General features: G+C 41.4%; 1 protein-coding gene across 3 annotated transcripts in view; it reads left to right on the top strand.

Moving 5' to 3' along the window:
* Positions 1-27,024, top strand: part of chst11 (carbohydrate (chondroitin 4) sulfotransferase 11) — a 134,373-nt gene extending 107,349 nt beyond the window's left edge. For all 3 annotated transcript variants that reach the window (XM_070549748.1, XM_070549750.1, XM_054739466.2), the window contains exons 3-4: positions 18,934-19,163; positions 19,395-27,024. In XM_070549748.1, coding sequence (XP_070405849.1) covers positions 18,934-19,163; positions 19,395-20,019 — 855 coding nt within the window. In that variant the 3' untranslated portion in view covers positions 20,020-27,024. The remainder of the gene's footprint in view (positions 1-18,933; positions 19,164-19,394) is intronic.
* The last annotated feature ends 302 nt before the right edge of the window (positions 27,025-27,326 follow it).

The following is a 27,326-nucleotide window of genomic DNA, read 5'->3' as shown; positions in this document are numbered from 1 at the left end:
AGAATTAGTTGTTGCTGTAGATGAGCAGAGCTGGTGAGATTCAAGGTAATGTGGAGATTATGTCTCACTAATGACGTGATCAAAGCTTAAATACAAGTCAAGAAATTGGCCCGCTGACCTGTGTTGCGCTGCTTTGCCGAACTAATGAACTGGTAATGATTAAAAAGGTTGGCAGGTAGATATTCTGTTGTGGGTGATTGGTCAAATGAGGATTAAACGGCCAATCAGAAGCAAACAGCCATGCCTAGGAGTCCTGTGGCGCACTTCAAGACACTGACACTGATGTGGCTTGATTAAAACCTCCACTATAGAATTTCTTATGACAGTTTAATGGTTTCTGAGAAAAATGTGACGCCTTATGGTGCCTCTCTAGATGATGACTAAACTGGCAATGCCTCAGATTTAATTATAATGATATTTATTTACATTTTAATAGGAAACGAGTCTGACCTTGATCGGTCCTTGGGTTTTGGACCCTTTCTAGTCAAAATTCCTTAATTTCCTGCCTTGTCTGAACCGACAGTCCTTGTGGAGTCCAAAAGCCCGGTTCTAATGCAGTGGAACTTAATTTATGGCTTCGTCTTAGGGTCAACATCTGCGTTAGACTAGAGCTAAGAAAACAAATTCAATCCAATGTCCTAATATGGACTCATGCATGTGTATTTGTGTGTGTTTGCAGGGCTGTTTGCCTATGCTTTTAGCTCCTGGCATGCACACTGTGTCCATTCACGTCCTCCCTGCAGTCTATCTTATGTAACAGCGCCAGCACAAAGACCATGGATCAGTAGATGCACTGTTTAAACTTTTCATGTTTGCTGTTTCCTTTGAGGTTTGGGAACGTTTGGTGGACAGAAAAGGAAATATGCGACTTTATGGTTGAACTGCAGGAACCCGTTACACCAGCTATGCTGCACCAGCAATAATGTAGATGTTGTAGACGCCTTATGTGGTGATTTTTTGCCATTTATTTCAAGCTTTATTCATATTAAGAAAAGAGATCACCAGGAGGTAAAGCAGATCTGGTTTCATAGTTTTCCTCAACTCTACTTAGCAAGGATGGGTAGATGGATCACAGCACACTGACCACTCTGTCCTCTACATTCAAGGAGAAAATTAATGTTTTGAGCTGGATAAAATCAGCTGTAGAGGACATTCTTTCCAAAAGTTAGTGTTAGACTAACATTAATTAACCATTCGTTTTGTGGGAAAACTCTTTTTCAAGGGGCACTTAGCAAAGATAGGCAGCAGCAAACACCAAAACACTGTTCCAAAAGTCATTTGGCTGACTAGGTTAAAAACAACAAAACTCCTTAAAGCTGCCATGGCAAATCTGCTAAACAAGCTAGCTCTTTTCCAATTTATTTACTAAGCACTAATTAAAAACAGCATGTACAAAAGTGCTGTACAATAAAAACATGTAAAAAAAAAAGAATGAAATAATAGTCGCAACAGGATTATAGAAGTCACAGTAAAACCATCCACTCCGATCAAAGGCCAGAAAATAAGCTGAGATATAAGCACAGTGAGTGAGTCAGCCTGTTTTACATTTGTAGACAGCTCGTTCCACAACCCGGGACCAATCACTGAAAAAGCCCCGTCTCCTTGTTACGTCCCTGGCAGGAGGTGTTAAAATGTGAAGGAGGGGGTAACATAAACAAGCGAGCAAACAGATGGAGGGCATTAAAAAATAATGCCAAACACAAACATAACAAAAGGGTTATCATTAAGAGACCATTTACCAACATTAAAACTCCTGGTTAAAACGTATGTTAAAGGTTTTACCAAAACTGAAGGAGTTTAAAACCAAAGTCAATAAAATTGCATCAAACCAAGTTTACCTTAAACAAAGAGGGAAATACCCTCACCAACAGTCTACCACAGTGGTTCCCAAACTTATTTAGCCGCGCACCCCCTTCTATGTCCTGACCATGTCGACGCACCCCCCAGCCCCCACATCAGGGCATGGCTCTATATATATATATATATATATATATATATGTATATATATGTATACATATATATAATGGTGACATATATATAATCTCAGACGTCAAGCTAAACAGACAGGGTTAAAAAACATATGATCGACCTTTTTCCCCATCACTTTCATTTTTTAAATAGTAATTAATAAACATTCGATACCATTACAATTTCCTTTGATTTAATTTGAAATAAATATTTAGAGTGCCCAGGTAGCACATAAACAATGCAATTTCACAGTTTTCTTAAAGTAGGAACGTTTAACCTGTGCGGCCAGAGCGCTCTCCTTCCTTCTGCTCTGCGTAAACCTGAACTGGTCACCTACTTGTGCATAATCAAATGTCTATAGGGGACAAGATGGAAACGATATAGCCACGAGGTTCACTTTTGCCTCAGACAGACTTATTGCTGTTTTATGGTGTGGCTGAATCTGCGATCCGCTGCCACGCGGACTGGAATAACAAATGCTGCAGTAACATGAGATGTGGTCAGGTTCATGAAGAGTCACTGGCTGGAGCGGACCCGACTTTAATACGTCATCCCAAAATAGAAGCTAATATCTTAATTTGACCTTGAATGAAAAATGTTATAAAACCTCTTAAAAGTTTTTATCACAGAGGAGGCAGCGCTCATTTCTGCCTTCAGTCTGACGGCGCGCCGGAGTTTGCGCAGCGTGCGCGCTTATTGAATCTGTGTGTGTGTGTGTGTGTGTGTGTGTGTGTGTGTGTGTGTGTGTGTGTGTGTGTGCGCGCGCGCGCGGCACAGCTCCATGAAGCTTGGTTTATGCTTGGCGCATTCACTTTCCGCTTGGTGATGCGGCTCGCGGATGGAACGCGCTTCACAACTTGCAGCGTTTAAGTCACCGCGTCTCGTTATTGGCGCTATTTAAACCAATGTTGTAAAATGACTTCTGCCCAGCCCAGATGTGCTCACTTGTGCACCTGTGAGCCGTGGTTCCGCTGGAACGCGTCTGACCTCTGACAGAAGCACTCTGAACTTCAGATCTTCCGCGCGCTGTTAATAGCCTGAATGGGAATCATTTCTTGATTTATTTAGTTACATCCACAATGTTCTGTGTGTGAGGTTTACAATGTCAGAACACCTGCATGAGACAGGTGTTAATTACAATCTGCCAGAATGACTCACCACCTTCAGATTTCTCCAACACCGTTAAAAATGATCAAATACGGAACATATCGGCGTGCGCAGGCCAGAGTGCTGAAGCTCGGCGCATTGTTATTATGAAGCTAGGGCACATGTGGAGGACACGCGCGCAAAAATATACTTGTTTTCAATTACATTAATTGTGCCCACTTACTTTTTCTTTGGCCCACCCACAAATGAGTTTCTGACTACGCTAATGGTGACACATGACAGACTTCTCTGAGCTCCGCAGCCATTACACTTTTCACCTCGCGCACCCCCTAGCGGCAGCTCGCTCACCCCCGGGGGTGCGCGCACCACACTTTGGCAATCCCTGGTCTACCATGATGCCTGAGGATCATCTCTGACTTTTAGCCTTTTTTTAAGTAAAAGCTCTTCAAACTCAGAGTTAAAACCATTAAAGTTAAAACTCATCAAATCAAAGGGGGTTTAAAACAAAACAAGGCCTGGAGGACAGTAGAACCCCTGCACTACTGCCTCCCAGACTGCTGAAGGCACAGCCTTTTTATTCCAGGTCGCCAGAGGGATTCAGCTCAGCTGTGCTCGTCAGCAGCCTGGAGAAGAGGAGGATCAGGGGCGGTGTCAGGCTGATCACCGGGGCTGGGTGTTCCTGGCTCCTGCATCTGAAGAGGCCAGGCTGGTGGCCATAACACTCTTCTGCTTTTGCGTTTGATCTGGGCAACCACGAGTAGCCACGTTTGAAGTCAGCAATTCCGACAGGTAGTGTGGGACAAGGCCATTTTGGCTTAAAAACAAACATTTTAAATCTATTCGGTACCTTGCAGGGCTGGCGAAATATTTTTTTACTTCAATTTTACAATACTAATCCCTAATTCCTTTTGTGGTATATTCACATATAGGTTTGATTACTAACAACGCTGAATAACAGAACCGTAAATGTGTGTGTTCTGTGTACATAATAACGTAAATTCAGCTTTAATAATTTTCATTTCATACAAAATCTGCTGATTTTAGAATCATTAATGTCAGCATATCGGTATCGGCAAATATCGGTTATCGGCCATAACAGTGATCATAATATCGGATTTCAATATCGGCCCAAAAATTTCATATCACTGCATCTCTTATAAACATAGTTCAATGGATTCAAAGGATTTAAAAGTTTAATTCATCACATGCTCAGTCATCCAAGTACAACTAACCCCGAGTCGTATCAGAGACTGTTAAATTCAACACAAATAAATGAAGTACTGTTCTATATACAAACTAACAATATATGTTCAAGCGATTGAGGTAAAAGTTCAGTCATTTTTATTTTTTGGTAACTTCAGCCCGTGTTCATTAAGAAATAAGTGATTCCAAACAGCTGCTTAGCAAATGACCAAACGAAAGTCTATCTGATAAAGATCTGAATAGGGATTCTGAATGTTGGTGCCATTGGTTTTATAACGTACATATTTAGGCCTGCTCTCCTACAACTCCTGCATGTGAGGGGAATCTGTCAGACTTCATATTTCCAGGTCAGACTTTGTGAACCAGCATGAATGTGAAACAGGGAGTTTTCTCTCTGAATAAATACAGGTAGAAACATTTCCTCTGGTCTTTCCTGTGTCTGGGTTGATGCAGCCGGCCAGCAGGTCAAGACAAAGGCTTCTCCTTCCACCGACCCAGCGTCTCATAAATGACATTTAGGAAAGTTAATGTTCTGCTGGCTCCAGTGGAAAGGATTAAATTCCCCTTATAAACTGTTCACAAGGTCAAACTGCAGGTGAAGTATCCCACTGGTGGGTATCAGGTGTGTGTTTGGACTAGTTGTGACACACTGGCTGCTTAATCCAATCTGCTCTGTGAATGCTGGTCTTTAAGTCAAGATGCAATTGGAAATCTGCTTAGATGAACTCTGATCTCTGCTGAAATCACAGAGAGGGAGAGCTGCTGCACCAGCCTGAGACCAGGCGTGCAAACAAATCAGCATTTTAAAAAAGCAAGTGTCTTTCTAATTACTAATATCAAACAAACTAAGGACTTTTGCCTTTACATTGTGTACTGTGAGTGTGACTCGTTTTCTAAGGTGGAAATTGTATATTTGCAGCTTTTAGGTCCTCAGGAAAATGTAAATACAAAATGAATAACTTTACAGAACAGAAGCAGCCCATCACTATGAAACCAGGCTACATGGAAGCAGCAGAAACGACTGCTGCTGTGAGTAAATAACAGTGAGAAGCAGCATTTTATTTCTTAGCAGGGGACATGTTCCAGGCAGAGTGCAGAATCCCTGGGCTACAATTTTCAATGCGCTGGCATCTCATTTGCTACCAAAGAGCATTAAAAAATACTTCTGAGGAGCAAATTAGGAACTGAAAGCTGTTTGCATTCTAATTTGAAGGGTGGGTGTACATTTGTGCAGATTTATGGAGCCTTAATGTGCTTGAATTTCAAGATAGCGACAGGGCTGCCTGTGAGGCGGCTTGGAGCGCTGGTTTGCATGTAGAGCCAATCAGACCTTTATGTGTTTGTTTTCAAATTAAAACAATGTTAGAATTAAAATCACCTTTTAAAAAACACCCCAAGTGTTGCTCTTTTATTCACTTGGAGGGAAAATGAGTTAGTCTATTACTATAGGAGCACATTTTTAACAAAGCAGAGCAAATCAGATTATCATCGTCATCATCATCATTTACCTTCTTACACTTTTCATGCCCAAAGTACTGTTCATGGGACAGTAAATGCACACTAACGTTGTACAATTAAGTGCAATTTCATTAAAAGAATGAAAAATAAACTCTACACCAACTTGGCTCCAGAGGAATACAGACGAAGACCCAGGTTAGAAATCTTGGTGTCATAATGGATTCAGACCCGAGCTTCATTGGTCACATTAAGGCTATAACTAGATCAGCGTTTTATCATCTGCATCAAATAGCACGACTCAGGGGTCTCATGTCCAGAAGAGACCTAGAGAAACTCATTCATGTGTTCATCTACAGCAGGCTGGACTATTGTAATGGTATTTTGATTGGTCTTCCCAAAAAAGCTGTAAAACAACTGTAGCTTATTCTGAATGCTGCTGGAGTCTTAACAAGAACCAAGAGAACCGAACACATCACACCTGTTCTTAGATCTCTACGCTGGTTACCAGGAAACTACAAAATTAATTTCGAAGTGCTTCTACTAGTTTATAAATCACCCAATGGTATGGGGCCAGAATACATGTCGGATCTTCTTCAGGTATATACGCCCAGCAGGGCTCTGAAATCCTTAGGAAGCAGTCAGCTGGTAGAACCTCGGGTCAGAACCAAACAGGCTGAAGCTGCCTTTAGTCACTATGCTGCACACAGATGGAATCCGCTTCCTCGTGACCTCAAATGTGCCCCCACTCTAGAAACTTTTAAATCAGATCTGAAAACCTTCATGTTTTCATCAGCCTTTGAATAATGCTGCACCTCCTGCACTGTATTTGCTCACCCTTTAACTTTGTTTCTTTTTCATTTTTAAATTGTATTTTCTGTCACGTTGATTTTAATGTTCTTGCTAATGGAAAGCACATTGAATTGTCTCTGTGTATGAAAGGTGCTTTATAAATAAAGCTGCCTTGCCTTGCTTTAAAAAAAAACAAAAACAGTAAAATCGTCTCAAACCCAAGCAGTAGCTGTACTGTATAAGAGATACTAATGTGCACAAATTTAAACAAAACTCACTCCAACTCCTTTATAAATGTAACCCTGGTCCCACATACGTAGCTATGGTAAAGCTAGAGTACACAGTACAATGAGACTGGACCTAGGTTCGTAGTGCTATAAATAATGGTATCCGATACCCTCTAAAATAAGTTAATAAGGACCACCACACTGTATTTTACCCAAATTTAAATCCCTCACTGGGTATTTATTTAAACAACACAGAAACAAATAAATTTAACATTTACTTTCATAAAATGAAATGAATTGAATTAAAATAAACAAACAAAACCACTGTAAAGGTGACGGCATGGGTTATAATAAAAGATTTTCAAAACGAAAATATCTTTCTTAGGTGCCTAATGTTATTTCGGTTACAACCGTTCACACCTTTAAAGGAAATGAATTTCAACCTTTGTAAATACCTTTGATGACAAATACACACTTACTCAATTTAATCAAATTTGTAACAGTGGGCCCACACTCACACACACACAGCCCTTTACCCTATCCACACTACACCTATAGCACAGTGCTTGTTGCAGGCCTGATTCGAAGCTCGGGTGCGGTGAGGCCTAAAACTGATGGCCGCTCCACTCAAACGGAGCAATAAACAAAATACGTGCACTTTAGTTCCAGTTAGTACTCACGAGTCCAATGAGTCCGTTAGTGGGCAAATCAGAAACGGGCCGTTAGGAGCTTGTTCAACAGTAGCGATGACAAATCAGGGGCCAGAAAACAGCAGGGTCCATCCAGGCAGAAACCTCTTTCTCCCTCGACTTTGAGAGCGCCCTTCGGCTTCTAAACATATTAAAATATTTGAGCTACAATACCAAATGCTACCACATAACGATTTAGCATTAGCATGGTATCACAGCACATAACGCGGTAAGCTACGCTAACTAACAAACCGTTAATTAGTATCACATATCACGCCATTTTACATCTATAACGAATGGTTACAGTACAAATGTCAAGGGACACAGTCTCATTTACCTCTTGCAGATCACAAAGAAGTCATATCACAGGGGTGTCAAACTCAAACTCACACAGGGCCGAAATTAAACTCTGGGACAGAGTCGAGGGCCAAACTTAATATTTTTTGAAAAAGTGACGGCAAATTTGCACATTTTCTTTATCAACATATGTGCAATTTTGAACCTTTAAATTTGGAAACAAACATAATTCTGCATTAACACTGAATGTGGAATAACCAAATTACACACAAGCAAGTCAGTTTTAAATAAAACACATCAGTGGTATTCATTACTTGTGGTATAATCATCATTTTTAAAATCTTTTAAATCTTTAAATCTTTTAAATCTTTTCTCACGGGCCAACAACAAAATAAAAATATCATTTTATCTTAAATGAAAATGCAACATCTCACCTGTTAACTTTCATGTTCTGGAGCAGAAAAAGAGCATAAAACCAACATATTTAAAGCTCAGTTTGCTCCACTGGTTTACTGTGATGCTCACCTGTTCCAGCCAGATACCTGCATCATGGGGTTGATCTGAGCTGAGGAGGAGACTCCTGTTGTTTTGTTCATCTTCATCATAATAATGACAACATTAGATGACAACAGGTGCTCACATAGGTTTGTGCTGATGAACATGTCTGAGCAGCTGGACCACGTTGTTGTGTGTCGGGGAGGAAACACGACGACTGCAACCACAGAGTCGTGCTGACTTGAGCGTGTCGCTGTTCGCTGGAGTTATATCAGCTCTGTCTGGACGTTAGTTGGAAAACTTTCTCTTTCAGTCGTGAACACATTACTGAGCGGCTAGAATCTCCGTTTCTAGGCTTCAACGTCAGAAAATAGCTGAGTGAACTCGGCGCTGAGTGAGAGGAGTGTAGTTTGTCCGAGACAGCGGAGCTGCAGACACCATGGTGCGGGGAGGCAGACGCTGGAAAAAACACAAAGCAGGGGGCGCTTCGGCTCCGTGCTAACGCCGCAAAGCATCATGGGAGTTGAAGTCTTTGTGGTAAAATCGGCCAGCGGGTCAGTTTTAATATATTTTTGATTTTTATTTGCGGGCCACAAAAAAATTCTCTGCGGGCCGCATCTGGCCCGCGGTCCTTGTGTCTGACATATGTGTTATATCAGGACCACGGGTAGTCGACCTCAATGATATACTTAGATGCAAAATCCACACCACGTCTGCATTACCACATCTCTCTCTTCGGACTTAGCTTCTGTGTCCGCTCTGCCGATTCACACAAACTTCACTACTAGTCCCGCACCCATAACAGAGAAGAGTGACATTGACTGGCTCGTCAGCACAACAACCAATGGCAATACAACATTAAGATAACTGACAACTTAGGTTACACTTAAACATATAGCTTCTGCACAGTAAATGAACTCTAAATCATGAAAACCTTTTATTTCTTGGACTCTAACTGTAAATGAAATACATGGGTACCCAAGCATATGATTTTTAAACCTTCTATCAACTATTTATATCCCCCCCCCCCCCCCCCTTTTAATAACCGTAACTTTTCTTTTTCTTTATACTGCAAACCCGAATAATTGCAGACAGGGCTACATAAAAAACAACAAATAGAAATGGGTCTTTAAAAACACCTAGTCATGGAGCTTGCCTGACTACCAGCGGGAGATTTTTCCATAATTCAGGTCCAAGAAATGAAAAGGCCTGCTCTCCTCTGGTGATCCGAGTTACCTTTGGAACCACCAATAAATCCAGTAGTAGACCTAAGCAGCCCTGATGGAACATACCGGGCTAGAAGGTCAGACAGATATGGTGGGGCAGTTCCCAGCAGTAATTTAAAAACAAAAACCAGAATGGGAGTGATATGATCCCTTCTTCTGGCCCCAACAGAAACCTAGCAACTGAATTTTGGACCAGTTGTAGTCTAAACAACGAGGCTTGATTATTGTAGCATAAAGAGGATTACAGTAATCCAGATGTTAAGTAATAAAGGCATGTATTATTGTTGGTGGTGGTCATGTGCCTTGCAATATGACGCAGGTGAAAAAGCAGGATCTAACAACAGAATTTATCTGACTAGCAAATCGTAGGGCTACATCAAATTTGACACCCAGACTGGTCACCGCATCCTTCTCATACATGAGAAGGGCCCTATAGGGAGCCAACACAGAGAGATCCAATGGATGCTCCACACCCATCTCATCATTAAGTTTAAAAGTGTCAACTTCAGTCGTTTTTTCATTAAAATTCAGAAAACTAAAAGCCATCCATGACCTGATGTCATCCAAACAATCCAGAAGAAAACTAATCAAACCATGGGCACCACTAAATTTGACAATCATCTGCATCCACATGGAACGTAACTCCATGCTTTAGAAAATGTATAGGGAGGAAAAAAAGGGGGGGGGGGGGCATTCTGAGACGTTCTTATGTGGTGCTGGAGGCACAGCAACCACAAAACACCTGACTATTAGGAATGTTCTGCTTATTCTTGATTTATCTCATGGGATCCAGATTAAATTATATCTGAACAATTCTTGCGTTGCTGCTTCTACCTTTCTGTGATCACCTCCCAGCTTACCTATTTAATCCATTTTTCCTTGTAACTATCAGCAGATCAGTGGGAAGCTATTCACTACCACGGTCCTCAGATCACATCAGATTTCCAACTGTCAGAGAGAATAACACAGCAGCGGTGAGGAAATGAAGACTTCAAATACGGAAGCACAGCTTTCATGTATCACATCACTTTCTCACTTCTTAGAGAAAATGAGACCAGACGGTCACTATCCTCCCGTAACAAGGAGGAAAACATTCCTGTCTGAATGTGTTGAGGTGAGTCAGAACCTTTCTGAGTAAATTCAGAAGGGTGTCAATGCTGCCACTGCTGGAAATTACGATATCCACTTAGAAAATAATCCAGGCCCAGATACAATCTTCTTTTTGATGTTAAAACATAAAAATAAAATAAAAAATTAAGATCAGCGTGAATGTTAAATCTACTGCCAGTGGATCATTAGGGTCACCGTGGAAACCACCAGTAGCTCATCATCACCAGTCAGCTGAACAGTCAGTTTTTTAAAGTGTTGAGCAATTGTGTCTTAATACTTCTAATGAGACCTATTGTGGCTTATTATTATTAAAATGGGACAACCAGCTGAAACAACTGAGGGAAATTTCTAGAAACTGAATCACAGGAGATGCCCTGAGAGTTTGGAAGCCTGTGTGTTCATGGTGTGGTAATAAAAGAACGGCATCTCAGGTGATTCATGTACATGAGCTATTAATGCACATAGGCCTTTACTGTTGCCCAGAATATTTTACTGAAGATGATTGTCTACTGAACACCAGACTACTTAAACCTAAACCAACCGACATGACCCCATCTTCTTTATAAGCACATCACCATCCACCTGCTGCAGCAGCAACTGCTGTGTTTAAAGTTGACAGAAACGGCCCCTGCTGCAACCCCAATCTGCGTATTTCCACGAGTACAGACTGGAACACTATTTCTGCAATAATTGGATTTTTATTTTACTTCCACAAAATGCTAATTCTGGATTACATATTACAGAAAACGGGGACGAGGGGCGGCTTGCCATCAAATCTAAAAGCCGTCCCTCGTTAATTAGGCCGTCATTTTTTGAAAATCAGACTGTCCAAATGATGGCGGGACGGCTCTCTGGCTGAAACCTTGTGTATGCTTCTGCGTCAGCTCCACGATGGAGTCGCATGCATTTACAGTTGCCTTCAGACTTCTCCATCTCCTGGGGAGTGTTGCAAAGCAATTCCCTGCCAGGACAACAGAGGGCGTAGTGCTGTTCTGGGATATCCTGTCATTAGCCTGGCCAGCCAGACGGACTAATTTGTCTCTCATTCTCCACCTCTTCATGTGGTCGCGACCTCTAAACCCACATTTCTCGTCATTGTTGTCCACGAATAAAACACTTGCTGCGTATCTTTAGGTGCCTCCAGCCACGGATGAATAAAACATGTATATATTTTTTGTTTTTCCTCGAGGTATTCTTCAAGCAGCTAGATATCTTCGACTCTCTTCATGTTTTTGAGGGCGCAATGGCGGCACTGCTGACGAATTTAAAGGAAGCAGCTTCCTGACCAGTCACAAGCTTGTGTTCTCCGTCTCATTCGACAGATGTTTAGAAAAGTGGGCTCGACTCCGTCCAGATAGCGGCGTTGCATGTCTCCGCACCAACGCAGAAGCATAAACTAGGCATTAGGATTTACTTTCCTGCTCAGTGGTTACCCGGGTTTTTAGATAAAGGTGAGAGCAAGTTCTAAACAGAAAGCCAAACGTACTTGACAAACACCTTCATTTTCCAACCATTTGCATCACTAAGATATTTATCATATGATGCATTTGTGCAGAGAAAGTGCTGAGCTGTTTCTGCTCCATGTGGGGCCTTGACCAACTGGAAGACTTCAAAATGAATTGACCATGAGAAGCTGCTAACTACTTTTATAGATGTGATTTTATGACTTTCACTGGCTCCTGTCTCATGCTGACCAAACGATTTGCATCCACTGGCCGTTTGGGGAGAAGTGTGCAATCAGATAGGAAGGTAATAGTTTCTGTTCTTCCATGGGAACAGCTTGACTCGGCCAGAGGTCAGTGACCTCCATTACAACTGTATCGACAAATCACTTCTCTCATCTTGTTCCTTCTCTGCCCCCTCTCCCTCCTCACCCTCTCATCTGAACCAGCAGAGAGAATGGACTGCACTGTTTGAAGAGAAGTTAAAATGGCAGACCGTGATATTGAGGATAGAAGGAAGATAAGGGGGAAGGATAGCCTGGCAAGCCAGACTATATATGTGAATATTTAAAACTTTGCAAAGCAAGAATTTGGTCTAGTTCACTAGGCTAGTGGAAGGAAACAGAGATGACAAGATTTCCAGCCTCTTTTTTTTCCCTTCATGTTAATCACAGCCTTTGTGCTGGGGGGGTGGGGGGTGTATCTGAGGGAATAATAGCGTGATGTCTCTGAGTGACACACAAAGATGATTTTTAGAGAGAGGTTACGTCTTTGGGCCTTTGATGAGTCTTTTCATGTTTCTATGTTGACGTGAAAAGCGGGCAGTGATGTTCGTTCTGTGTTGATGGCGGTGCTAAACACAGTCTTCATGTACCGCGCTTCTTCACTTTTCATTTTCCTGTCTCAGAATCAACACAGAGAAAGAATCTGTTCAAATCCTAAACATGCTTTTTAATATTGTTGGATGTTTTCATTTGATGTGTCTGTTCTGAGACCCACAGAATTACTGGAAGTTTCTGCATGAGAAAAGTGTCTCTTTGAAAACACAACTGATCTGCTGCTGTCTTTATCAGCTGTTCGAAATAATCAAAGACATCATAAATCAGAATAGTCTGACCATTTAGAGAATTGAGCAGTTCTTTGTTTCTTCATGAAAACGCCGTAGCCTACTTTTGCTAAAACTTCTGAGTCAGACATAAACCTTAAAACAGGATAATAATTAGCATCTGACATTAATATGACCGTAATAATATTATCTTTACATTTTTATTGTGTTACATGAAACTAAAATAAAAATATAAAATACATACAAAACTTTAAAATGCTCAGGGAGTATGGGGTACCAGGTTAGGTCTCTATGGCCGGTGTCAGAGCTTGGTCCACATTGCCGGCAGTAAGTCGGGCTCATTCACCAGGGAGAGTTGGACTCCACCAAGGCTGCCCTTTGTCACCGATTCTGTTTATAACCTTTATGGACAGGATTTCTAGGTGCAGCCAAGGTTTTGAGGGGATCTGTTTTGATGGCCTGACGATCAGGTCTCTGCTTTGTGCAGATGATGTGGTCCTGTTGGCTTCATCAGAACGTGATCTTCGGCTTTTGCTGGAGCGATTTGCAGCCGAGTGTGAAGCAGCTGGGATGAGAATCATCTCCTCTAAATCTGAGACCGTGGTCTTGATTCGGAAAAGGGTAGAATGCCTTCTCCGGGTCAGGGATGAAGTCCTGCCCCAAGTGGAGGAGTTTAAGTGTCTCGGGGTCTTGTTCACGAGTGAGGGAAAGATAGAGCGCGAGATCGATGCAGATTGGTGGTGCATCTGCAGTGATGCGGGCGTTGTACCGGTCTGTCATGGTGAAGTCTTTCATCTGGCCAGGGAACACCTTAGGATGTCTCCGCTGGGGAGAACCGGGTGGAAAGGTTTCCATCCCAGAGCTCCACAAGCCGGCAGCACGTGCAGCAGAGAGAAGCCACGATCAGACAGAGATGTGCCGAGCTGCGGGGAGGGGAGAACGGGTGGAAAACATCGGTTTCCATCCAGAGCTCCACAATCCGGCAGCCCGCGCAGCAAACAGAAGCCGCGATCAAACAAAGATGCGCCGGGCTGCGGGGAGGGGAGAAATGGGTGGAAAACATCGGTCTCCCGAGAGCTCCACAAGCCGATAGTCGGAACCCAGCTCCACCAACATGTTATATTTCAACCCATTTTCTAAAGTGCAGCATTATGTTAAATGCGCTGGGTTTTACCCTATTACATTTAAATTTCATGGTTAAACAGTACATGTTAAAATCTAAGCTCAGCTCGGCAGCGACCTAAAATACATAAATATAATTTTTTCTTACCGAAAAAAATGAAGTGGAGACTCCTTGGATGCTCTATTAGTGCAATTAATGCCACAGCAAGTCATTTTGTCCAACAATCGCACAAAAAATATCCAAAAAAGAAAACACAAACACAGAGACTCAAAATCCCGGAGCAGTTTCCAAGCCAGACCGAGGCTCTACTGAGGCCTTTCCACGGAGCTAGCTCTGTGGTCACGTGGGTCGGATGCTCATTAATTATACAGAACTTTAGGCTTTTAATACACTTAAACAGAAGAGTGAGAAAAAAATTCACCCCCTCAGAGTTGTCATGAGTGTAACCTAGATCATTTAAACCAAAAACATGTTTTGGTATCAGGCTGTAAACATGTCTATTTCTGCTGTGAAATTGGCATTTTTAACATGGGAGTCAATGAGGATTTGCTTGCTTCTGATACCAGCCCCCAGTGGATGAGGGTGGAACTGCAATTTTTGGTACTTCCAGGTTGGACTCAATTTTTGAGCTGCACTGTGGGGGCTTGGTTGGGACCAGATCAGGAGTTCTGGTTCTAGGAAAAGATGAATGAACAACTTGAGGTGAGTTTGGGAGTCAAGAGACACTAATCGGAGGCTGGCGTCTAGGGCTGAAACGATTCCTCGAGCACCTCGAATAATTCGAGTACAAAAAAGCCTCAAGTCAAATTCTCTGCCTCGAGGCTTCGTTTAATTCATACTTAATTAATTCATGGCTTTGCAATCGCCCGGGGTCATGTTTCACCCGGACCGAAATAAGTGACGCACATGCACACGCGAGTAGCGAATATAACTTAACTTTCTCTTAAGCCATGGCGGACAACGTGGCCCCCAGTGGAGTGCGAAAAAGACAGAAAATGTCAAAGGTGTGGGACCATTTTTCACATCGTAAGGCAGAAAACGTAGTCCAGTGTAAATACTGTAAAATGTATTAAGCCTACCACTACACCACATCCTCCATGCTGCAGCGCCTGACCAGATAGACTTTTCCCATCTTCCATTGATTTTCTGAGAATATGAAGTCATCAGGCCTCTGACCCGTATCCCCCACCAGACTAATAATAGAGTCCATCAAGAGTGACTTTCAGCCTGTTTTTATATTTAACTCGTTGCTCTTTAGCCTCTGATTAGAGCACTTCCTTGTTTAACCGATCTCTGGGATCACAGCTGCTTTGATAAAGTGTGTCAGAGATTACTTTTCCTGGTGAATTCCTCCCTTGTAGACATCACATGTTGGTCTCTCACCTGTGGCGATGCCAGACTTGTGCCTTTACATTAAACAGCTCTGATCTGTACTTTGGCCAGAGTTTTCCTGAAAAGCCAGAGTTGTTTGGAGAGGGATGGAGCAGTAAAGCTGCAGGACACAGAGTGGTCATTTCAGGGTTTTTAGTCCTGGGGGACTCACAGGAAAAACTTTCAACAGGCATAAAAAAACATTGCAGCTGATGCAAAGTCCTCAGGCTGCTCCAGTCTACTCATTTATTACCATCAGCCTCCTTCATCATCATGGTGAATATGAAATATTCCTCAGATGAATCATTGCTGACAGGATCTACGCATATTGAACAGTCAATATGTGCAATATCCTCTAATTTGATTATTTCTCATAACAATGAGCTGATCTCTTTCCCTTCATCAGATAGAAGAAACTACTTCATAAAGGGATAAATGTGATCATAAAGACTGAGATGAATAACTTTTGCCATCTATCTGGCTCTTCAGCACGCTAGCTCTCATCATTTCTCATTTACGCCTTTTGTTTTTATGGAGTTTCATTTCGCTGTGGAGAACTTTACTGCCTTTCTAACAGATCGTTTCATCTGCAGACTGCATTTAGCTAAAGTCTGAAATGTTGTTTATGAAGGTGTGAAATTATCTTTCTTTTATTTGGAAACTTTCATGAGAGAAATGTCACATCTAAACTGATTATCATTATTATTATTATTATCGTAATTAACCTCTTTTAAATGTAATGCTCAACTTTCCTAAAGTGTTTTTATATAACGTTCATGAGTACTCTTCAAATGTCAAAAATCCACTTAAGAGCAATAAAATCTTAAATTTGACTGCGTATTGATTATTGTGTATTGTGAAAATTGCCCTTACATTATTGTTATATTTAATTAAACATGTTGAAAGCATCACATGGAAACATCTTTTTTATGAGGTTTTTACCTGCAGATTATGAAGAATCCCAATAAAGGTAGTCCCATTCCCGTTGAAGCATGGCCAGAACAAAAAACTACTAAACTCAGGTCATAAAAAATGCAAAAAGGGAAAAGAAATCTTTGCCTGCTTTGGTAAAGGGTTACATTTTTACACAGCTTTGTAAAGTTCGTCACTAAAATGTTTCACTTGAGAGCAAAGAATCTTTTTCATTTTGTTAGATAAAAGGTTTAAATTCATTATTGTATTAAAACTGGGTGTACCTTTTTTATCTTTTATTTCATTCAAAATGTATATAATAAACACAAACATATATAACATACATTAGCATATTGAAAAAAAAGAAAAAACATTTGAATGAAAAGGAGCAGATAGAAGAAAAACTCTTATAATTTCTGCCCCTTTTTACGAAATAAAATTATTCGTCAAACAAACACAGTATAACCTCAGTCACTTTCTAATATTTTCACATCTAATCTTTGACATTATAATTCACCTTTTCATAATTACTAAATACATTAGATTTTATACATTTTTTAAATATAGCAAGTGTAGTTGATTCTTTAAATTCCTTGTTAATGGCATTCTACATTCTTACACCCTTTACAGCAGGGGTGTCAAACATGCGGCCTGCGGGCCGGATCCGGCCCACAAGATAGTTGTGTAAACTTTATTTTCATACTTTACAATGTAGAGTGAAAATAAACTTATCTTTGTGAGCAAGTTTTCTCTGTAATGAGTATAAACAAAACAAAGCTGCGCTCAAGGCTCACACAAGAACTTGAATCACATCCTGAAGTTGGCTGCCACTCAGGATGTGACTTCTGATATTGATGTGCTGGTGAAAGCTAAAAGATGTAAAGTAAAATGAGTCAAATATATTTTAAGTGCTGCATGAAACTGATCTAGCCATGTGATCTGTAAGCTCTTTGAATAACTAAGGAATGTTTTTTTTATTGATTGATTTTTTATTTTTTTCAAATTTTCAAGTACACTTCAGGTGTTGTACTTGTACTATTTTGGATACAATGTCCTCAGGCTCCAGCCTTGTTTTATATTGATTGTATTAAAACAAAGAAAACAATCTGAAGTTGTTTTTAATTTACCGTCCGGCCCACTTGGGACTAGATTTCTCGCAATGTGGCCCCTGAGCTAAAATGAGTTTGACACCCCTGCTTTACAGAAATGTTACATTCCCTCACTTTGGTTCTGAATCTAGGTTTCTCAAAGACATCAGTTCCTTTTAACATGTACCCACTTACTCTCTTATGAAACATTTTCTGAATATTAGTTGGTAGATTACTCGTATTCGCTCTGTACATTATTTGCAATATTTTCCACTCTACCAAGTCAGGAAATTTCAGTATTTTGTATCTAATGAATAATTGATTAGTGTGATCTCTATAGTTACTGTTATTAATGATTCTCAGTGCTCTTTTTTGCAAAATGAACAACGGTTGTGTAAAAGTTTTGCAAGTGGCTCCCCAAATTTCTAAACAATAAAATAAATATGGTTTAATCAGTGAGTGATACAATGTTAACAACCCCGACAAATTTAGTAGAAACTTGACTCTATATAATACACCTGACTCACTAGTGATGGTGATTCTTCTAACTATTGTGGGGTTCTTTATTTTATTTTATTTTTTTGCCTTTAATTTTTCCCTTTTTCACAGGAAGTTCTGCTGCTTAACTTTCAACTCCAAGATGGTGTGTTCTGTTTTTTAGCAATGCTTTGCCTAAACCAGCAACATTGGACCTTCTTGTTCTTCACAAAAACCCAAATACTTTTCAGTAAACTCGCATCTTCTCTCTTCTGCTGATGTGGATTCACAGGGAGGAGTTAACAGAAAGTGAAGATAACGCTCACTCGCTTCCTCTATTTCTGAGTCTCCGATTGTTTGGGTCGACATTTATTTTTGTGACGTTCCAGTTAATCATGTTGTTCACCAAAATAAATAATAAAGATTGTGTTAGATATGGTCGAGCTGGAAACCTGCAGCATGCTCCGTCGCCTCAGCTCATTGTATTGTGTAACATGTCTCCTTTCATTTTACACACACACACACACACACACACACACACACACACACACACACACACACACACACACACACACACACACACACACACACACACACACACACACACACACAAAGAGACGGAGAGAGAGACTGCAGGAGATGATAAAGTAAAAAATGTGGAAATCACATATATTGTAAAATTAAATCCCTGAACCCCATTATTGATGTTATCATGTCCACATTTGGCCAAATTTTCCAGCGCTCCACTTTTTTCAGTAATTTGATTTATTATTTGTCCCAACCATTGGTTCTGTCTGCATTTTCTGCTTTATGAAACATCTCTGACCATGAAACTTAATTTGTATCAACAACCTATCCCGTTCCTCTTTGTATCCCCATGTCTAGTCGGACTCATCAGGAGCCGCTGTCCTTCACCAGGCTAGGAGGGATCAAGTTGTAGACGCCTGCAGAGTCTACAGCGCCTCCAGTCGAAAGCGGAGAGTGCTGACCCCTGCAGACCTGAAACACCTCGTTGTGGACGAAGACCATGAACTTATCTACTGCTATGTCCCTAAGGTGGCTTGCACCAACTGGAAACGAGTCATGATGGTTCTCACAGGCCAGGGGAAATACAGGTGAGTCAGCTCACGGATCAGGAGGTCTGTGACCAGTCAAACTTGTGTCTGTGGGCTCCATGGAAAACAACCTCCTTTTATGTGTTAATTAGAGCTGAAACACGTCATTGAGTTTCTCAAATGACATTTATAAAAGCCCTGGTCTTGCTTTGTTGAGTGAATGGGACTTTGCACTTAGATTCATTGTTTGTTCATCGGGTGTTTTTTATTTTTCTATACCTTATATCACAGTGACCCCATGGAAATCCCGTCCAACAAGGCCCATGTTCCCTCCAACCTGAAAACGCTGAATCAGTACACCATCGCTGAGATTAACCACCGCCTCAAGAACTATCTTAAGTTCCTCTTTGTTCGTGAGCCGTTTGAGAGGCTGGTCTCTGCGTACCGCAATAAGTTCACCCTGAAGTACAACTCTTCCTTCCATAAGCGCTTCGGCACCCGGATCATCAGGCGTTACCGCAAGAATGCCACTCAGGAAGCCCTGCTCAGCGGCTCTGATGTCAAATTTCAAGAGTTTGTAGAGTACCTGGTGGATCCAGCCACACAGCGTGAAGGCCCACTCAACGAGCACTGGCAGACAGTCTACCAGCTGTGTCACCCCTGTCACATTCACTACGACCTGGTGGGAAAGTACGAGACTCTAGAGGAAGATGCTAACTACGTGTTGGGACTGATAGATGTCGGGGACTCCCTGCGCTTCCCGAGCTATGCCAAGTCCACTCGCACCACAGACGCCATGACAGCTCAGTTCTTCAGCAATATCAGCTCTCAGCAGCAGGTGCAGCTCTACCAGCTTTACAGGATGGACTTCCTCATGTTTAACTACTCCAAACCCAGCCAGCTGCGGCTGGACTAGCAGACAAGAGAGCTGGGACTCCGACAATCGCTGCCTCCGTTACAGAGAGGCAACACGAGGAGAAAAGTTCAGAATTTTTTAAGCAAACTCGGTTTTTACAAACTGTCATTGTTCCTTACAGGTGTGGAAGATGAAAGTGATATAAAGTAGCCCTGACTGAATAAAGTAACGTGTGCTTATACAGGTACAAGTCGAGAGATGTGACATCAGCAGACACAGAAAGCACCGATTAGATGGACATGTGGGCTTAAAGGACCAAACGCAGAAACTGAAAATCGTGGGTGAAGCAGGTCTTCAAGGGGTTAAAAACTGGAGTTTGTCCTCTGAACACTGATTTAAAGAGGAATTCTTCTGATGATGTTTCCTACCTGTTTAAACAAACTGCTAACAAATTGCTGCTTCAGATTCTGCAAGGCAAACAGCAGCCTCACCCTGACCCCAGTGCATCGTGGGAGTCGAATTTTTCTCCCTCCCCTTGATCAATAAAGACTCCGTAAAATTGTAAAAAAGTTCTTGTCCTTGCTGTAGTGTCAGCATGGTGAGTTAACTCCCATCACCCCCGGCTGCATTAGATTCATGTCATCACCTCCTCCAGGATGCCTTGTGATGGATGGCTCCTGATTTCATGCTCCAGAATACTCCAGCTGTAATTAGACCGGTGTCTCCTTCAGCCAACGGTTGTACCAGCTGTGACGCTGGCCTTCGGACCTTCTGGACTTTTTAAAATCAGACTCCTGCTGCAGAAAAGGCTGAATGAATCATTTGTAATATCCTGAACAGTTTGGGACAAAGGAAGTGGTTTGAAACAAATACTTGTGTGCCGAGACGCTACAGGCAACGGCTGGTTTAAAAGGAATGTGGTTGCAAAGGGATGATCCAACAACTGCACCCATAACAGGGGGCTGAGCGGACACACTACCGGGACCACATCCACCAGGACCCAGAACCAACAGCCTAACATGTTAAGATTGTAATTTTGTCTTGATCTTTTATTTTTGTCTGTTCCTGTTGTCTCATAAGGATTGCTGCGAGCAGCAATAACATAAAATTATTTAATGTTGTTTGAACAGAGAGAGTGTGTGTTAGTGTGTAGTTGTTCTGGGCTCGGGAGCATCCTGGGAGATTTCTAGAGTTTTTTTTTTGTTTGTCTCTGATCCATCACAGGTTTAGTGAATTTTATCTGAATGGTTGAAAACTTTAGCTCCTTGGCTTTGTGCTTTTGTGCTCTAACCGGTTAAAAATCTGGTTTTCATGTATAAACTGAGTCAGAATCTCATCAATGGAAATGAAGTTGAGAAAGTTTTGTCTCAGATAGAAATGTTGGTGATTTAACTGATGAAATCCGGCAGTGAATTAAACCCAACCACACTCCTTGTGAGGAAGCTGCTGGCGCTGCTTGAAGCTCTCACATCTTGGGGTCTCATGAGAAATGAAGACCATAATAGAAAGGTGTTTTATAATACAGATGTGTTGCAGTAGAGGAAAAGTGCTTTGTTAAAGAACCAACAAGGACCGTACGCTACCTGGAGCATGAAGTCCAGTTTGGCTTCCCATTTCCAAACTTAAAGGCGAACTAGGCAGTTTTTACTTGCTTTTAGCACCCTCTAGTGTCTGTTTGTAGAGCCAAACGCAAAACCTATCTCCTCGCTGTGCGTTAGTATTTTTAGCACAGCTGAGATGTCTCCCCAGCCTTCCTTACTGTCTACAGGAGTGATTCATCACTAAATTAAACAAATCAGCTGTGTTCATGACCTAAAACAAGCAGGAAACGTTCTGGAACCAGACTGCAGCACCAGGTATGTCAGCTCAATGTTTTCTAAGTCCCAACAGAGCAGCCCAGCAGTCTGAAGTTGCATGTGAAAGATACTTGCAACAGGGTGTGATAGGAGCTGGGTGGGCTTTCATTAACACTGTAAAGGGTCATTTTAGTACATAATAGCTCAAGAAAATAAAAAAGTTGCAAAGTGTCCCTTTAAACCAGTAAATGTTGGCTTTAGAGCCCTTGAAGATAGTTGAACCTTAGCAATTACTGAAGGTCTACCAAAGTCATCAGGACTGTCTCTAGTAAAGACATCCATTCATGTGCTTTTCCAGGACCAGGATGGAAGCCCAGACCTCCTCCTTAGAGACTCTGTCCAGCTCCTTCTCAGGATCCATAAATGCCCCCAGAATACTGATGATTCATAATCCTTCCACAGAGTTCTGGGTCTGCCCTAGGTCTCTGCCCAGTGCTCAGAAAAGCTCCAAAAGAGCACATTCAGGAGACATCCTAATCAGATTCTTAAACCACCTCAGCAGACTCCTTTTGATGAGCAGGAGCAGCAGCTCCTCACCTCTGAGCTTAGCTTCTTCACCTGAACTAGGGCTGCACAATATATCACAAATATATCGTTATTGTGATATCAACATGCACAATATGCATTTCGCAAAGAACAGATAAATATAATGAATGCTCAGCTCAAATGTTTGCTACACATAATGCATTCTGTCAATCAAACGGAAGCAGGATGTTTTTAACAAATCTAATAGAGCTCTTCACCCATTTGGGCGGGTTCTCATAGGTTAGATGTCCGTCCCCGAGGCGGACAGCACTTAGTTTTGATGGTTAGCAAACACTCGAGTTAGCTTTGCTCTGCTCTTTCTGCTGATTCTGCTTTTCCTGGGATCCACTGATTGCCTTTTCTTGTTCATTTTTCCCTTTCCTCACATCTTTTGCTTTTCTCATTCTTATCAATTTTTTTGTCAGTTTTTATTTCTTTGTTTTTGATTATTTTTGTTCCTGAGTTGTTTTTATTTATCACAATTAATATCGTCATCGCAATATTAATCACTGTTATCGCATATCGCAGGTTTTCCTAATATAATTCAGCCCCAACCTGAACAGACCGATCAATCACTCCCGTTACTGGATCTATGGGATACTGGAACTCCTCCTGTAGAAGACTTACCGGTACATTTAACCTGGATGGAACACCCCACCAGGGATTGTCTTTGCCTAGATGGTTTTTTCTATTTCTTGTTTATTCTTTTTTTGTTATTTTGTGGGAGGTGGGTGACTCTGAATCAACATTTACCATTAAAATACACAAATACTTTAAACTCACCAAAAATTCCAAATTCCCACGTGTGTTCTAAAATGAGACCTTTTTTTTTTTTACCAAAGCTTCTGGGAACAGAGTACCAGGTTTAAATTTAGATTTTGAGACACAAAACACAGAGTTTCTCAAATCATATTCAGTGATCGTTGCCAGTCTAAACGTCCGTGCAGTACTAAGAGAGAAGCAAACTGAAGAAACATTTACTGGTTTTGGCACGATAATGGGCATCCTGGCTACAAATTATTTAGGAACAGCAACACATCAACAGGTGTTGCAGCAGGATTTCAGCTCTTCACCTTTAATAATAAACACCTTAAAGAGCATCTCTGGTACCACCAGATATTTTAGGCTGTTGATTTAAAGTCAAAACTATAATTAAAAAACTGTAAAACATGCTTTTGATCGAGACATAGAATGATTCTAAAATTTTCCCACGGGTAGTATCACCTCCTACTTACAGTCTGTGATGTTTCTCCTCTGGTCCAGAAGGAACTCACCGGTTGGGAGAATCAGAAAAGCGGGGAATTGAGTTGTTTGCTGCAATTGTTCCACCAAAGTCTGCACACCACCCCTAAACTAGTGGGGCTTTTAGCCAGCTGGTTTTATTTTCTTGAATGCGTTTCTAATAGTGTTGTTGGGGAATCATGGAGGAAAGTTTCAGTTCTGCGTAACTCAGTCTGACCTGCTTCAGCTCTGGACAGTAATGAACCCTAACTGTCATCTTTATGGTCATCTTGCTAAACTCCTTCAACCTTTTCATTTTATGTCTTTAAACTTTCCACTGGACTTTTATGGCTTTTACTACAAGCAGCAGTAATCTTTCAGCTCCCTGTGACTCACCGCGACCTGCCAGGTCAGAAAAACTGGGAGGTTTGATGAAATCTGATGGTAAATGTAAAGAATTTTCCAACCTCAGCAGATCGCGGTCGCTGTTTCTGCTGCAAACCTCGTTTCATGTGCCTAAATGGGGACTTATAATGAGAGAACAGCTCTATTTTTTGCCCAGCTTTTCCTCCCTCAGACATCTGCCTCTAATAGAGGAGAGGAGCTACTGGCCTGGCCCGAAGCCACGGTGCTCCAAAGAAAGAATGGTTGTGTTCTCAGCATGGGTCAGGAGCACAAAAACTCAGACACTTTCCTTGCAAATTAGTGCTCCTGCTGATTTTAATGCCACACTTACTCAGCAGTTGCAGCAGGAGCATCTGAGGCTCCATTTAAACTGCTTATTTAGCTCCTAAAATAAAAAATGAACAATGCACAAGGGACCTCTTAGCCTGCAAACAAGCCATCAGAGAAACCCCTTTCTCCTGTTTCACTTCACTTCAGAATCAGCCTCTGGAATTTATTATAGAAGAATGAAACTGAAGCAAGATGCCCAGGAGGGTCCCTGCTGCTCAGAGAGGACATGAGGGATGGCTTCGACCAACAAGAGCCTGTGACCACGTCCAAGGATTATCAAATACCTGCACAGAGCTCTCTCTCTCACACACACATGCACACACACACACACACGCACACGCACGCACACACACACACACACACACACACACACACACACACAAAACATCTCATTGGCAAAAACAAATGGCTCAATTTAGATTTGTCCATATTCTCTACGGAGCCAGCTCCTGTTCACTACCTGGTTCTCCCACCATAGCAGGGTATTTATATTAGATAGATATTCAGACCAGCAGCTAAATTTATGTTGTTTTTCCCAACATTTGCAGTTAGACTCGACTTCACATTTGCTGTTTAGCCACAAAGAACACAGGATGTCGTCTAAAAATGATTGTTTTTCACTCAAAAAGGAGTGTTTTGTTAGCATTGCACCTACGCCCGCGTGTCTTAAATATAATATAACGAGCATTTAGAGCTGCTTTGGTATTTTGGTAAATCTACGAGTCTGAGTTCAATTCTTGAAGTTCAAATTTAAACTGACAGTAAATACTCAATTACTGACAGTAATTGAGTATTTAGCACAAAATACAATCAAATAAAAAATATCAGCTGAGATCATTGTGAGAGGCTTCTGTCCCCAAGCTTCTGCAATGAGTCAAGGATGTATTTTTTTTAATATAACTTTGTTTATATAAAAAATGTCAAACTGACTCTTTCGGATTGCTTAAAGTTTAATCTTTTTAGTGCTAATTTCTTATTTATTTAAAATCATCAGCACAGATGGACAAAGGTGCAATGTTTGGTTCAACCATATCAAAGACCTGACATGATTTTATTCTGCTTGAATCTGGGATGTTGATGGACTCTTGTTAGTTGCCTTTAAACGTTTGCAGACTATCATCATAACGCTTGTGGAACACAGGGGCACTGGAAAGATGCAGCAGGATGATCAGAGTTCAGGAAACGAGCCTCAGACCACTGAAGCTGCCTGTCACTATTTAGATCAGTGTTTCTTCCCTGGTGTTGACAGATTCATTATTTGCACATCTTTTTTCTTTTGTTTGCAGGTTTTGTTCTAATAGTTAGAGAAGACACAAATATTTAGCCTGACTGGGACTTTTTGGTTTTGTTCTATAAGGAAACATAAACCGCTTTTCACACACTAAATAATATTTGTCCCAAATGCAAACTAAACTTGACATGAAGATTACAGATCATTAGGTTGTTTTTAAAACTGTAAAATCATGAAATGAAGGAAATATAATAAAAAGCTTTTTTTTACTGTTTGACATAAAGATGAAAAACAAAATAATTTTAAACTTGTTTAACTGAGAGGACTTGTACCTATGCAAGCCCTTGTGTTACGTTAACAAAGAACAAGTAATTATCACAGTGAACATAAACACACAGAGCCAGTCTGTTGGATGAATAACTTCATCACCATAGTTGACTTCTCCATTTGTCTTGTTTCGCTACTGTGTGAGTGAAGCTGACCTTTGTGTCCCGTCAGCATCTTGCTGAAGTTTGTTTTAAAACGTTAAATATCTGTGGTGGGTTTCAGATGATCACTCTGATGAGAGTGACGTCTATTCTTAGTCACAGAGCGATTAAAATCACACGTTCATATTGAATGAAACAGCTAAAACATAGAATGAATTTCCATTTTGACCAAAACCACAGAAGTAGAGGGGCTAAAAGGCCCCATGTGGCCCCGGCGCCTCCAGAACCCTGGACTTGAATGTTGCTGCTGCCAAAACTAACGAGTTCTTTCTCAGACTCACATTTCTTTGTTTCTCTATCTGGCCCAGGAGTTAGAGCTTGATCAGCCAGCAGAATAAACTCCTCTATTGTCCATCTCCACAGGGACATTAGAGCCACATTTGTCTGAGAGATCCTGGCCATGGCCTCCTGCAGCTTTCAGGTGTCTCTGTGTTTCCCCGACAGCGTTCCAGCTGTCTCTCATTCTGCCCGATGGAGGAATGTGTGGGAGCGTTCTAGGAATGTGTTCTGAATCTGAGCTGTCCACTGATATTTGGAAAGATTCACTATGTGTGTGAAAAACAGCACTTCCTTTATACCTGTGATTTAGGGGGTGTGTGTGGTGGAGAGGTGGAATGTTAATGTGTTGTGTGTGTGTGTGTGTGTGTGTGTGCCAACACTGCTGTACCCACGCCACCTTCGGAAGACGGTATCCAAGGAAGATGAGAAGCTTGTTCCATCACACTCCACTTTCCTATTTATTTATTTATTTATTCATTCACAGAGTGCCTCCTCAGCATCACCATGGCAACAAATCCAAACTCTGTATTTCACATTTCTTCCTGAGACAAACCTTGTGTTCTGTTTTACTCTGTTTGCTTTATTTATTTTCCCAGACATGCGCACAAAATGAATGAATGAATGAATGAATGTGCGGCCAGTGAGGGAGGGTGGGACGGCTACCACAGCAGTGTGACCTAAAGTTCATCCTCTCTGATGTTTCTGTAATAAAAACAACACTGAAAACCCAGCTTGTCTCTCGCTGCTTGTTTCATGCATGAATATCAGCGACCATGACACGAAGTTTAGTCCTTCAAATTAGAGTTGGCAAAGTTTTATTAAAACAGGGGTGTGTGTGTGTGTGTGTGTGTGCGTGTGTGCGTGCGTGTGTGTGTGTGTGTGTGTGCACTCTTCTATACATCAACGTGAGGACCAATTGCAAGCTTTTTACCTGCAAACTGAGGACATTAGTAGCCATTGGCCCCTGAGCATCTTCACTTTATAAAATTTGTTTCTCTTTGCAAAAAGTTTGGACACCCCTGCTTTAAGGGA

The sequence above is a fragment of the Nothobranchius furzeri genome, chromosome 1 (genome assembly GCF_043380555.1).
Source record: "Nothobranchius furzeri strain GRZ-AD chromosome 1, NfurGRZ-RIMD1, whole genome shotgun sequence".
In the NCBI taxonomy this organism is placed as follows: Eukaryota; Metazoa; Chordata; class Actinopteri; order Cyprinodontiformes; family Nothobranchiidae; genus Nothobranchius; species Nothobranchius furzeri.
The sequence above is the reverse complement of the archived record's forward strand: the minus strand, read 5'-3'. Positions and strand labels throughout refer to the sequence as shown.